This window comes from Penicillium verhagenii, assembly GCF_028828195.1.
Source record: "Penicillium verhagenii strain IBT 33310 chromosome Unknown utg000011l_segment0_segment0, whole genome shotgun sequence".
In the NCBI taxonomy this organism is placed as follows: domain Eukaryota; kingdom Fungi; phylum Ascomycota; class Eurotiomycetes; order Eurotiales; family Aspergillaceae; genus Penicillium; species Penicillium verhagenii.
Genome location: NW_026643175.1, coordinates 229,863 through 243,620, shown reverse-complemented (window position 1 = coordinate 243,620; position 13,758 = coordinate 229,863). Strand labels below are relative to the sequence as shown.

General features: G+C 49.9%; 6 protein-coding genes across 6 annotated transcripts; all 6 read left to right on the top strand.

Annotated features, from left to right (window-relative positions):
* Positions 1-1,323: 1,323 nt before the first annotated feature.
* On the top strand, positions 1,324-2,926 carry N7466_010487 (bZIP transcription factor; the record flags this gene model as incomplete). The annotated part of the gene is made up of 4 exons (XM_057169876.1): positions 1,324-1,509; positions 1,754-1,970; positions 2,037-2,510; positions 2,640-2,926. The coding sequence occupies 4 exons, from the start codon at positions 1,324-1,326 to the stop codon at positions 2,924-2,926; spliced, it is 1,164 nt and encodes a 387-aa protein (XP_057016485.1).
* A 601-nt stretch (positions 2,927-3,527) lies between these two features.
* stm1 (uncharacterized protein) lies at positions 3,528-5,098 on the top strand (the record flags this gene model as incomplete). Its single annotated transcript, XM_057169875.1, has 5 exons — positions 3,528-3,551; positions 3,617-3,683; positions 3,835-4,011; positions 4,115-4,244; positions 4,453-5,098. The coding sequence occupies 5 exons, from the start codon at positions 3,528-3,530 to the stop codon at positions 5,096-5,098; spliced, it is 1,044 nt and encodes a 347-aa protein (XP_057016484.1).
* A 1,127-nt stretch (positions 5,099-6,225) lies between these two features.
* N7466_010485 (putative oxidoreductase, short-chain dehydrogenase/reductase family) lies at positions 6,226-7,069 on the top strand (the record flags this gene model as incomplete). Its single annotated transcript, XM_057169874.1, has 2 exons — positions 6,226-6,588; positions 6,695-7,069. The coding sequence occupies 2 exons, from the start codon at positions 6,226-6,228 to the stop codon at positions 7,067-7,069; spliced, it is 738 nt and encodes a 245-aa protein (XP_057016483.1).
* A 370-nt stretch (positions 7,070-7,439) lies between these two features.
* N7466_010484 (glutathione S-transferase family protein) lies at positions 7,440-8,322 on the top strand (the record flags this gene model as incomplete). Its single annotated transcript, XM_057169873.1, has 3 exons — positions 7,440-7,519; positions 7,583-7,636; positions 7,698-8,322. 3 exons carry the CDS (start codon positions 7,440-7,442, stop codon positions 8,320-8,322), a joined length of 759 nt encoding a protein of 252 aa, XP_057016482.1.
* A 251-nt stretch (positions 8,323-8,573) lies between these two features.
* Positions 8,574-10,925, top strand: bbp (putative zinc knuckle transcription factor/splicing factor MSL5/ZFM1; the record flags this gene model as incomplete). Its single annotated transcript, XM_057169872.1, has 7 exons — positions 8,574-8,721; positions 8,791-9,013; positions 9,071-9,288; positions 9,498-9,706; positions 9,764-9,872; positions 9,927-10,147; positions 10,209-10,925. The coding sequence occupies 7 exons, from the start codon at positions 8,574-8,576 to the stop codon at positions 10,923-10,925; spliced, it is 1,845 nt and encodes a 614-aa protein (XP_057016481.1).
* A 583-nt stretch (positions 10,926-11,508) lies between these two features.
* Positions 11,509-13,618, top strand: N7466_010482 (anion exchange family protein; the record flags this gene model as incomplete). The annotated part of the gene is made up of 5 exons (XM_057169871.1): positions 11,509-11,723; positions 11,822-11,970; positions 12,038-12,125; positions 12,188-12,684; positions 12,744-13,618. 5 exons carry the CDS (start codon positions 11,509-11,511, stop codon positions 13,616-13,618), a joined length of 1,824 nt encoding a protein of 607 aa, XP_057016480.1.
* Positions 13,619-13,758: the final 140 nt, after the last annotated feature.

Below are 13,758 nucleotides of genomic sequence, written 5' to 3'. Positions count from 1 at the left end.
CTCAGATGCAAGATGCAAGGATTGGAGATCAGTGGGCTGAATTGAATCATCCGGAGGTGCTTCGTGTATATACAGGATTGGGTTTATATGGGGCCAAGGTACACCCGCATATTATTCTAGACAAATAATCCGGGGATTCCCAATGGTTTAAGCCTTCCTTTATACGAGATGTAGTATGTGCTCCGTACTACCAATGTACCAGTGTACCAATCAGTCGATCTAGACGAGCTCGGAAGTCGGAAAATCAGTCATTCCAATATTGCATCATGGGCTTTTAGGGCCAAGAACGTGGAACCGCGTGATCGAAAAGAGGGTCAAGGCACCCGTGGGCCTTTCTCTAATGACCTGCCTAGATCGGTGCCAAGCCTGTACTTTTACCAATGCACCATGTTTGGCACTAGCCTTGCCGCCTTAAGAGCAAATTTTTTTCACTTTTTCGCCCCTGAGACCCCGCGGTGAGCTGAACCAGCATAGGCGGAAAGCACCGAAGTAGGCACAACGTGACCCCCGGTGCGCCCCGGTATCGGCTAATCGGCCAACTTGGTGACTTGCAGTGACTGGGAGTACTTGACTTGAGTAGCATCACTCCATATACTCTCGAGGTATACTTCCGTTTAGTTATACAAAATGACAAGATTCTCCGCGGAACTAAATCCTGCCTTGACGTGCGTGGCAGGTTTTTCTTTTTTCTCTTTTTTTTTTTTGTTGTTCTGCTCTTTTTTTTTTTTCTCTTGTTCCCCACATAGCTCCTTTAACCCACCTCGTATGACCACTAAGGATGTTGAGAACTTGGTCTTTCAACCAGTCTGAAGTCTGATGGTGGACCCGTGCCGTCACAACCAGACATGGTTGAGAACGAAGGCAAAACCCCCAAATAAAAAATAATAATAAACGAAAGGAACAGAGCAAAAGAAACAGAAGAAAAAAGAAAAAGGAAAAGGAAAAAAAAAAAAAAAAAAGTCAAAACTAACTAGGCGAGCCCCTCTCGTCTGACCCTTTGGAACAATAATATTAGTCGATTTTTACTCAATCGTTTTATTCACATTTCTTCTCCTCCTCGCCCCATTCCGTTTATCTCAATTCTTCTGACTCTTCTTTTCTCATAATTTCAATTTCTTTTATGTCACTCTCTTGCCTCTCACTCGTCCCCTGCTAACCGCCGAGCCGCGCGGTTGCGTTTCTGATTCGGTCTCTTGTTCCCTCTGCCGCTTTCCCCCCTAAAGCCCGTGGTTCGGCGGGAGAAACGAATATCCCTGGTCCGTGTTGTCAAAGGACAAGACGTGATCTTCGTTAAGTAAGAGAAATCAAGATCACTCCAATCCAATGGTCTCTATGGTCGAGACCTCCCATCCCGATCAGAATGACATGGGCATGGATCCTGTTGTACCCAAGACCGAACCCATGCTAGAGGGTTCGATCAGTTCAACCGTGTCGACGCCAGATCCCGAAGTCGAAGCCTTGACTCAAGACCCTGCGCAGACTCAAAAGCGAAAAGGTGGTCGAAAACCTGTACGTAACAACTTTGCTTTGCAGCAAAAATCCGGGGCCCCGCATTCCTTTTTATTTCTTTTATTCTTTTTATTTTTTGTTTTTCCATTTTCTTTCGATTATCTTTTTTATATCTTTTTATATCTTTTTTTCTCGATCTCATCCTCTTATCATGTCATTCTGTTTGGCCCATCTGCACCTTCCCGCATCCCCTTATCTTTCCCCTTTATCTATCACTTGATCTTATATTAACCTTGCATCTTAGATTTACGCCACTTCCGAAGAAAGGAAGCAGCGCAATAGGCAGGCTCAAGCTGCTTTCCGTGAACGCCGCACGGAATATATTCGGCAGCTCGAGACCACCATCAAGCGCAATGAAGAGTCCTTGCAGAGCTTACAGCAGAGTCACCGCAGTGCCGCGGATGAATGTCTGATGCTCCGCTATAAGAACTCCTTGCTCGAGCGCATCCTGCTTGAGAAAGGTATGCACCCCTTGCGTCCGACTTGCATTCCACCCCCGCTTTTGGACTAACCCCGGACTTTCCCAGGTATTGATGTGCAAGCTGAGTTACGGATTAAGACTGGCGCACCGGGGGCCCAGGCTAAGACTACTCCGATGCCACCCAAGCCTCCGGGTCCCACGGGGCCTCGACCCGCGCAAAGGCATCCTGGCCTTGCCTCCAAGCAGGATCCGTTCGCCATGTCGCAGCGCGACGGTGCGTATGGGGTCTCGTCGCCACAGTTTCAGCCGACGCCGACATCTCATGTCTCATCGCCATCGCATGTCAAGTCACCTGGCTTCGGCTTCCAAGCTGGCATGTCCCCCGCTGACCCGCAAGGGACTGGGCGTCCGCAGCTACTGCCACAGCCTAGGGCTTTCAATAATCAGACTTCCCCGCCGGCTATCAGTATGCCGCAGACTAATCCAAATGAACCCAAGTTGCGGGGGGCGCCGCGTGGCCAACAGCGGGTTGCAGCTAACTATTACCCGTCTCCTTTCCAGAAACATTATGATCAACTGGGTGAGTTAACTTTCCCGGAATGAATTCCCCCAGAAAAGAAAGCCAAAAACACAAGGAATAGAGAAAAAGAGATAAAGAAGACAGGCTCTTGAAAAAAAGTTAATGATCGTGGCTAACTAAAATTTACAGAACAAGAGTATGATGCACAGGCTGACATGGTGGATGATGACCATGATGGTTCAGTGAATACATCATATGTGCCCGGATTCACACCACAGTCGGTTGCCTCCGGCTCGCATAATTTGTCTGGCTTCAATCCTCCCCCCGGCGGGGACGGAACGCCCGGAGACTTCGGAAGTGCAAACCAAATGCTTGGTCAATATGAACCGATGCTAGATGCTGATCCATTTGGACTCAGCGCAAGTATGCATTTCCCTACGCCATTCAACTATGAGCAAAGCAATTCCCGCAACTAAGCCGATGCATGCATGTATCGATTTACTTCGATATAATTATTATCGGAACTTCAATCTCATATACCCTTTGTTTTGAAGTGGGAAGAAGCGACGAAGGAGAAAAAAAAAAGCATTTCGCGGGATTCTGGGGTTACATTGGGTTGGCTTCTAAAAAAAAAAGTTCTTCATTTTCGAGCATTGCCTGGCGTTGATCATTGGGATTTTTTTGGTGGTTTTTGATACTGATATTTTGATACCATCGGATTGTGCATTTGTGCAATGGAATAAACAACTCCTTTACTAGAGAACCAGGGCCTTCAAAAGCTCATTAAATAACATAATTAGACCAGGAAGTAGCTCGAGGTTGTAGAATGTATGATGCCATCTAGTGACGCCATGATACCCTAAGCCCTAGCCTGATTCGCTTAGTAAATGGCGCCTAACCGGATTCGTGCTGCACCACAAACCCTCAACCTTCCCTTCCTAAGACTACACCCCTTCAATCACTATCAAATTAATAGGCTGGATCTGTTGAGGTTCTGCCTTGTGCCTACCTTTCTACACACCCTAGTGATCGTTGAGTGCCTCCCGCGCCGGAAGGAACTCCGCAACACCAGGCGTCATGGTTGACGCCATCCGGTCTAAGGTACGCTGAAAGTGGTCGAAATCATGAGCGGAGCTCGGCCCTGCGACACAATTGGGCTTTTATAGCAAGCGCCGTGGCTAACATCATTGCGTCTTGCTTTTTCTTCGAAACAGAACCTCTACGAGCTTCTCGGTATGTGATTCTCGAATCTGAACTATGAGCTTCCGTGTATTCCGTTTCCATGATCCAATTCATGGTCGGGAACCCACCCCTCATTTTCAGAGCATCTCCCAAGCTTCCAAAGTCAACCTCCAAACTAACCCTTTCTTCTTCTGCTATCTAGGTAACGACCCCGAGCTCGACCCCTCCAGACCTGCTCCCCCTCCCGCCCGGGCTGTCGACCGTCCCGCTGCCCGCGTTGGCAAGCGTGATGCTCCCAAGGAGGCTCCTACCGATGCCGCCCCCCGCACCGAGAACAACAACCGCCGTGGTGGCCGTGTGACCGCTGGCAACGACGCTGGTATGTGAAATCAAATCGGTTTTTGAAGAGTTTGGTGGGGTAGATGAAGTGTGGGGAAAGCTTGATAGGAAGCATCGGAAGCTGACAAGCTTGGCCTCTTTAGCCTACCGCGACCGCAACGCTGGTCGCACCAACAACCGCTCCAAGCCCACTGAGGAGGCCGAGGGACAGACCTCGCGCCCCCGTGGCAACCGTCCCCCCCGTGGAGACCGCCAGTCCCGCACTGGTCAGACGTAAGCGACCCTTTCTGTTTCTCTTTGGAGATGATTCCATCCAAGCAAAATCAAGCCACACACGAATCGAAAGAATATCAAAAACCTGAATAATGGAGACGAGCGAGATGATGAAAAAGAAATTCTCAATCACTCTTTCGACAACAGTGTGGCAAAATCGAGCTTGACCCCGCAATACAGCGTAACTAACGAATATTTCCGATTACAGCGACACTCGCAAGCAGGTCCAGCAGGGCTGGGGCGGCGAGTCCGGTGAGAAGACCTGGGACGACGAGCGTGTTGGCGAGACCATCGCCAAGGAGGACGACAAGGAGCCCCAGACTCCCGCTGAGGAGACCGAGGAGGCCGACAAGTCCAAGTCTTACGACGACTACCTCGCCGAGAAGGCCGCCCGTGACAGCCTTGCTGCTAAGCCCGTCCGCTCCGCCAACGAGGGTGCCAAGACCGACAAGAAGTGGGCCGCTGCTACCGAGCTGAAGCGCGTTGAGGGTGAGGCTTTCATTGCCCCCACCTCCGAGAAGAAGCAGCGTGAGAAGCAGCGCAAGGAGAAGAACTTCCTTGACGTTGACATGCGCTTCGTTGAGCAGCCCCGCTCCGGCCCCGCCGACCGTGCCCCCCGTGGTGGCCGTGGTGGTGACCGCGCCCCCCGTGGTGACCGTGCCGAGCGCGCTCCCCGTGGCGACCGTGCCCCCCGTGGTGACCGCCCCGCTCGCGGTGGTCCCCGTGGTGGTGCTCCCCGTGGTGGCCCCTCTGGTGCCCCCCGCGGTGCCGCTGCTGCTCCCCGTGGCGGCCGTGCTGCCGCCGCCGGTCCTACCGTCGACGAGAAGAACTTCCCCAGCCTGGGCGGCAACTAAATTTTCCCCCCCATTATCGTGCCCCCTTCTCATTTCGCCCCAGCGCTGACTTAAAACGGGAAACGAAACTGCTGCCCAGAACCAGCCCTTGATTTCTGCTTCGCTCTGTTTTCTTTTCTCCCTCTGGTGCCCGTTTTTTCCCTTTTCTCTTTCTTCGGTCGTGGAAGGAGGGATGTGATGATACTATCTATTGTTCGTGGTCTGTGGTCCATGAAATCCTCAACTGATGCTCTATGTGTGTTGGATTTCTTCCTATTTTCGTTATACGGGACTTGAAGTGAGCCAGGGGGGTTGGAGGAAGAGAGTTCAGTGCGCAGACAATTGATGGTTGTTGAAATGAAATGAAGAGATCGGTTTGTGTTTTAATCTTTTTCTGTTCTGGGCCGCGCTCTAAAAAATATGGCCACAGCCTTTTGATTTTGTACTTCTTTTCTCGGATCCATGATTATAATCTCCTGGTCGTTAAAAGAGTGGATTGTCTAGGCTGTGTCTTGTGTCTACTGTGCTCTTTTAACATGTGTGCAAACAAACGTGAATTGGATGAACTGAAATTCAAAAAAAAAATCAAATCCTACTAGTATGTAAATGTAAAAACCTTCCTATCATGACTAGAGAGAGCATATATTAAAGTCAAGAGGATACGGAGTAAAAGCTTTGTTGCTTACTCCGTATGGGACTCGACATTAACCCTGGAAAGTGGAGCGGGGTTGTGTTCGGCATAAAGCCCGGAGATCGAATCCTTCTCTGCATATGATTTTTTTTGACAAGGCAGGGATGTCTTGGAAAGCCATTTCTCCGAGTCTGGCATGGTTGGCACTATTTGCAATTGATTCTATTCGCTGGATTTAACATGGTTTACTCCGTCATTTTCTAGCCCCGAAATGCTATGTATTGTGCAGCTTTAACGCCTCCGGATTTACGAACTTGTATGTAGTATGGACAAACCAAGACAAAACAAAAATCCACCCGCGCTCCAATCTTCAAACCCAAAGGCAATAGCTATAAAATGGGCCATATAGAACTTCTAAATCAGACATTCCAGACTAGATTTCCCACTATCATCCCAAGTTCCCATACACCCACAGAAGCAATCCCACACTCTGATTATCAACATTGAACCATCCACCATGTCTTTATCAGGCAAAGTAGCCCTAATCACCGGCTCCTCCCAGGGAATCGGCAAAGCGACAGCTCTCCGTCTTGCAAGCGAAGGTGCCAGCATAGTCATCAACTACCGTTCCGACTCAACGGCCGCGAATAGCGTCGTCGAGCAAATCGGTACAGATCGCGCCCTAGCCGTCCAAGCAGATGCCTCCAAGCTCTCGGATCTAGACCGTCTCGTCGACGCAACAGTGGCCCGATTCGGCAAGATCGATATCCTCATACCCAACGCGGGAATTCTTGCAATGAAGGATCTGGAAAATACCACCGAGGCCGACTTTGACAGTTCATATAACCTGATGGTCAAGGGACCGTACTTCCTGGCACAGGTAGGTTCAGCCGATGCTTATGCTTCTTTTTACATCTTCTCTGAAGAAGCTCTCAGCACCAAGCACCATTCAAGACACAGTCACTGATCAGTACCGCTATATATAGAAAGCCGCGAAACACATCCCATCCGGAGGGCGCATTATCTTCGTTTCCACCAGTCTCAATGCCGTATCGAGTATCGCGCCTGCTTATCTTCTGTATGTTTCGACCAAGGGTGCCATTGAGCAAATCTCCCGTGTTCTTGCAAAGGACCTTGGGCGAAGGGGTATTTTGGTTAATGCTATCGCTCCCGGGCCGACGAGTACTGAGCTTTTCCTTGAGGGGAAGTCGGAGCAGGTCCTCGAGGCTATCGCTGGATCTAATCCGTTTGGTCGTATTGGGGAGCCGCGGGAGATCGCGGCTGTGATGGCTTTCTTGTCTGGGGCGGATAGTAGTTGGATGTCCGGACAGGTTGTTAGGGTTAATGGTGGGATGGCATAACCTTGGAATTTAGATGTCAGATGTGTAGTATGTATGTATGTATGAACATGAGTTTTAAATATTGAATATTAATCAATCAAATAGTTTTATGCTTTTGCCAGGATTTCTCAGCAAAGTTGTACAGGTTTTCAATTTGTTGAATAGTCAGTTCCTTTTTCTCTGGAGCTCGGATGCCGAGGAAGCTAGTAGCTCAAGTGCTTACTCAGGTGGTGACACTTCTGCAGAAAGTCACCGAACGATTATAAATCCAAGTGGGGGAATTGATGATGACCTCAATCCCCAACTAAATACTTAAAAGCCACCCAAAGTCTAGTGAATGTAAACCTTTACTTTATCTTCAAGAATCACAAAGCTTGCCTCATCACTCATCATGACTCGCCCTAATATCACTCTGTACACAGCTCAGACCCCCAATGGGATCAAGATCTCCATCGCTTTGGAGGAGCTTGGGTAGGACTTACTTCTTACTTCATTATCTCACTCAGTAACGCGACGTTGCTAAAAACTTTACAGCTTGCCTTACAAGGTCGAGGTCCTTGACTTTTCCAAGAACGCCCAAAAGGAGGAGTATGTATCACAATGCCAATGAGCTCGGCAGTAGCCAAGACTAACGGATACAAACAAACAGCTGGTTCCTCGAGATCAACCCCAACGGCCGGATTCCCGCTTTGACCGACGAGTTCACTGATGGCGAGAAGATCAATCTGTTCGAGTCTGGCGGTATCTTACAATACCTGGCGGAACAATATGATCCCGAATACAAGATCTCTTTCCCAAAGGGCACCCGCGAACACTACGAAATGACCAACTGGCTCTTCTTCCAAAATGCAGGCGTTGGTCCAATGCAGGGCCAGGCCAACCACTTTGCGCGATATGCGCCCGAGCGCATTGAGTACGGAGTCAACCGATACGTCAATGAGACTCGCCGACTGTATGGCGTGCTCGATAAGCACCTTGCCAAGTCCAAGTCCGGGTATCTGGTTGGCGACCATGTCTCCATTGCCGATATCTCACACTGGGGATGGGTGGCCGCTGCAGGGTGGCCTGGTATTGATATTGATGAGTTCCCTAACTTGAAGGCGTGGGAAGAGCTTATGGCTCAGCGTGAAGGTACGGAGAAGGGACGCCATGTCCCTTCCCCGCACACAATCAAGGAGCTGCTTAAGGATAAGAAGGCCATGGAGGAGAAGGCCGCTGAGGCCCGAGCATGGGTTCAGCAGGGAATGAAGGATGACGCAAAGAGCAAGGTTTAAAGCGCGGAGAACTGCATACATAATAATGAATCCTACAGAGTGACGATAAGATAAACCTCAATTCAATCAACCCCAATCTCTTAAAAACCATCTCCAATTTAATTTTTATTGTATGATTCACCGCCTTCTGTCCATTCTTCAGCACGTGACCGGTGGCCACTTTTCGTTCAGAAGCTTCGTGACTTTTATTATCTTTTACCTTAAACTTGTGTCTCTTTTGATTAACCGACCTTTTTTGAATCTCAAAAGCCATGGCCTGGCGCAACCAAGGAACCACAGGTTCCAACAATATTCCCCTGGGTGCGCGCCGTCGCTTCCAGGGTGATGAGGAAGATGATAGTAACAATGCGCCTCCGTCTATGCCTGATGGCCCTAAGCGTGGCCGCAGCCCCGTTCGAGGTATGTTATCACTCCTGTGTCCAACTTTCCGATATCATCTCTAACGTTTGTTTTTTCCCCCGATTTTAGCCGAGGCCCCAGCAGTAGATGGTGATGGCGTGAAAAGGCGCAAGAAGCGCAACCGCTGGGGAGACCAGCAAGAGAACAAGGCCGCTGGTCTGATGGGCTTGCCCACCATGATCATGGCCAACTTCACCAGCGAACAGCTGGAAGCTTACACTTTGCACCTGCGTATCGAGGAGATCAGCCAGAAGCTGCGGATCAACGATGTGGTCCCTGGTGATGGTGACAGGTAAGTACTGCCCTTTGATGATGATTGTGGCGTTATCCCTTATTAACACAGAAACAGATCCCCCTCGCCCCCTCCGCAGTACGACAACTTTGGTAGACGTGTGAACACTCGCGAGTACCGCTACCGCAAGCGACTCGAGGATGAGCGTCACAAGCTGGTCGAGAAGGCCATGAAGACCATTCCTAACTACCACCCGCCATCTGACTACAGACGCCCTACCAAGACCCAGGAGAAGGTCTATGTTCCCGTGAATGACTATCCAGAGATTAACTTCAGTATGATAACTAACCCTCTAACTCCTAACTGTCCCTCCGCTGTGTCTGTCATGGCTCCCTACTCGACTCGAGCCGACGAGACATTTTCATGGATGTCCTCGGCCCGTTTCTTGATAACACTTGGTGCTTGATGTTGCACATACTTAACAAATTACCGGATGACTAACACTTAGCTCTTTGCTATCTTTTTAAAGTTGGCTTACTTATAGGACCTCGTGGAAACACCTTGAAGAAAATGGAGACCGAATCTGGTGCTAAGATTGCTATTCGTGGCAAGGGCTCCGTCAAGGAAGGAAAGGGCCGGTCTGATGCCGCTCATGCCAGTAACCAAGAGGAAGATCTTCACTGTCTGATCATGGCCGAGACTGAAGAGAAGGTGAACAAGGCCAAGAAGCTGATCCACAACGTTATCGAGACCGTAAGTCCAGCTGCGACCCCTTTACTCTAAAGTCCACTACTTACCATTCTTGCCTAGGCCGCTTCTATTCCCGAAGGTCAGAATGAGCTTAAGCGCAACCAGCTTCGTGAGCTGGCCGCTCTCAACGGTACTCTCCGTGATGATGAGAACCAGGCTTGCCAGAACTGTAAGTTGACATCCCTCCCATTACTTGTAATTCTCGATTCTAACTATACACAAGGTGGTCAAATCGGACATCGCAAGTACGACTGCCCTGAACAACGCAACTTCACAGCAAACATTATCTGTCGCGTTTGTGGCAATGCTGGTCACATGGCCCGTGATTGTCCAGACCGCCAGAGAGGTAGCGATTGGCGCAACAACACTGCCTTCCCAGGCGCCCGTGATTCTGGCGCTCCTCGTGTCTCTGGTACTGGTGATGCTGTCGACCGTGAGATGGAGGTAAGTTTTAAATTCCCATCCTAGCTGATATATTCTGAATACCCACTTACATTTCTCACAGCAACTCATGAATGAGCTTTCTGGAGGTGCCCCCGGCGAGTTCCCACCCCGTCGTATTGAAGCTGGTCCTGATCAGGGCGCTTATCCTCCTCCTGCTGGCGACCGTGATGCGAACCCCTGGCAGCAGCGCGGCCCAGGAGGCCCTGGTGGCCCACCGCCACCCCCACCCAGTGATGTGGCTCCCTGGCAACAGAGACGTGAGAATCGCCCCCGCGATGATCGTCCCCGTGATGACCGTCCTCGTGACGACTACGGTTCCCGCGATGACTACGGTTCTCGTGACAATGGCCCTGCTCCTTGGGCCCAGAGACGTGGTGGTGGTGACTCTGGCGGCTACGGCGGCAATAGTGGTGGCTACGGCGGTAGCGGCGGCGGTGGCTATGGATCTCAAGGTGGCTACGGTGGTAACGGTGGCCACGGCGGTCACAACAGTGGTGGTAATGGATATGCTGCACCTGGCACCGCTCCGGGCGCTGCTCCGGGCGCTGCTCCCTGGCAACAACAGGCTGCTCCCGGTGGTCAAGCTGCATACGGATATGGAGGCTACGGTTATGCTGCCCCTGGTATGGCCGCCCCTCCTCCTGGAATGGCTCCTTGGTCCTACGGAGGTGCTCCTGGCGCTCCTGGCGCTGGAAGCCCCCCGCCTCCTCCCCCTCCTGTCGATGGACCACCCCCTCCACCTCCCAGTGACCAGCCCCCTCCCCCTCCCCCGGCTTAAACTAATTCCTTGCGTGCAATCGGTTTTTCCGGTGACAAAACTCTCCAGACTGTTTGCTTTCCTTAATCAGTGATACCGAAGATGGGCCTGGTTCTTTCCATCGTTTTCTATGTGAAGTAATATTTTTTTTAGCTGTGAATCTACCTGAAGCTACCTGAAACGGGTATGAAATCTTGCTTTATCCATTTTTGTAGAATCCAAAGAAGTACCAGGTAGAATCTCCTAGACTGGACGGGCATTCAAGACCATACTGCCAACAAGTGCCTGATGCCTAAGGCCGTCAAATCTTGGCTCCAACTTTTCTTCATCCCCGCAAATTCCCCCGGCATGATTACATCCCGAAAGCTTCGTATATACCCTAATTGGTAAAGCTTTTATCGAATGCGCATGGGGAGTTGCACCTCAACAGCTTAATATTATCTCCAGTATACTTGCAAATTTTGTCGCACGGGGAGCTGTCCCGGAAGCCAATATGCAAGCTTCCGCTTCGTCCACTCAGCGGAAAACGTCTTGGCAGTCTCAGCGCAAGCCGTCCGCGCGATCAACGACATCAAGCCATGCTCCATCTTCATATCATTCGACCATGTCTGCAGCTCCCGGTGTTTTACAGGAAGAGCCTTCGCGCCGTACTTCTACAGCGACGTCGGCTCAGTCCTCTCAGCCAAAATGGTGGCGCGTGCATTTATTTCGAGGCATGATCAACGATGTCAAGCGCCGAGCTCCGTATTATTGGAGTGATTGGACAGATGCCTGGGATTATCGCATCGTTCCCGCGACGGTGTACATGTATTTTGCTAAGTATGCATTTCGCACATCCACGGAGTTGGTTTGGGGTTGAATATCTTTGAATACCAACCACTCATCCCCTGATAGAAAAGTACTCATACTTGTCTTAGTATATTACCTGCGTTGGCGTTCTCATTGGATATGTTTGAAAAGACGAATCAGAGCTACGGCGTCAATGAGGTTCTGCTTGCTTCTGTTCTTGGAGCTGTCGTGTTTTCTCTATTGGCAGCCCAGCCATTGGTCATTGTCGGTGTTACTGGTAAGTCACATACGCTTTCGCTTTATCTAGCGAATACTATGGACCGAAATTAATAGCTCATACATAGGACCTATAACCGTGTTTAATTATACGGTCTACGATATCATTAGTCCCCGAGGAACCCCTTACCTCGCATTTATGTGTTGGATTGGAATGTACGTCCGTTCTTTGTCCCCTCGTTCTGCTTATCATGCATATGCTCACGCTTAACCTTCAGATGGTCGTTGATTATGCATTGGCTCTTGGCAATTACAAATGCATGCAACGGCCTTAAATATGTCACTCGATTCTCGTGTGATATCTTCGGTTTCTATGTTGCCTGCATCTATCTCCAAAAGGGAATCCAGGTTCTTACGCGGCAATGGGGAAACGTTGGGGAGACTTCAGCATATCTCGCTATCATGGTAGCCCTCCTTGTCTTAATGGCTGCTTGGGTTATCGGAGAGCTAGGCAACAGCAACTTATTTCAACGATATGTTCGGAAATTTCTCGAAGACTATGGCACACCCTTGGTCATTATCTTCTTTACTGGTTTTGTTCACATTGGTCACATGCGTGATGTTGACGTCGCTACACTCCCTACCAGCAAGTCGTTCTTCCCCACGCTTGATCGGCCGTGGCTGGTGCATTTCTGGAATATCGATGTCGGGGATATTTTCCTAGCCATTCCCTTTGCAGTGCTCTTGACAATTCTGTTTTACTTTGATCATAACGGTGGGTGTTTCAAAAATACTAGTAGTCCAATTCTTTGTTCCACGACTAACTTCAACCAGTCTCATCTCTCATTGCACAAGGAACCGAGTTCCCCCTTCGCAAGCCCGCTGGTTTCCACTGGGATATCTGGCTTCTCGGCCTTACAACCTTTGTTGCTGGCCTTCTCGGAATCCCTTTCCCCAATGGACTTATTCCACAGGCGCCCTTCCACACTGCAGCTCTCTGCGTGACACGCCAGGTAGCCGATGATGATGACACCAACAAGGGCAAAGCCATCCGAGTCACAGACCATGTAGTGGAACAACGGGTCAGCAACCTCGCTCAAGGTCTTCTCACTCTCGGGACAATGTCCGGCCCGCTTCTGATAGTCCTTCATTTGATCCCTCAAGGTGTCATGGCTGGTCTTTTCTTCATAATGGGAGTTCAGGCTCTCCAGGGTAACGGCATTACTCAGAAGCTAATCTTCCTCGCCCAAGACAAAGAATTGACTCCTGCATCCAACCCCCTCAAGCGGATTAAACGCAGATCCGCTATCTGGGCATTTGTGATCATTGAATTGCTTGGCTTTGGTGCCACGTTCGCAATTACTCAGACCATTGCTGCTATCGGGTTCCCAGTCATCATTCTTCTTTTGGTACCTGTACGCTCTTTCTTGTTCCCACTTTGGTTTACCCGAGAGGAATTGAATGCTCTAGATGCACCTACAGCTAGTCCGTTCACTATGGAGAGTTGTGGTGGTGTACATGGGCTGGACGAGCAAGAACCTGCAGAGGAGACATCCAGTGGAGCACAATCGAGTGATGGAAATGGCGTTCTACGAGGTCGGTCATCTTCTTCGGAATCTGCAGTCGAGGACAATGATCTGGAGCGTGGAGAAGCCTATGAGCTTCGCTCGTCTATGCGGAGAAGAAGTACAACCAGTCGAGCGGATTAATGTGGTAGTTTGGTCAATAGAGAGACGTTAAAAATATAGAGAATGAGTTCAAAAACATTGAGAAATCAAAGGTAAACTCGTACAGAACAGAGGGATTACTTCCTTAGCAGGTTGAAGAGTAAAAAGACAAAAAGACAAAA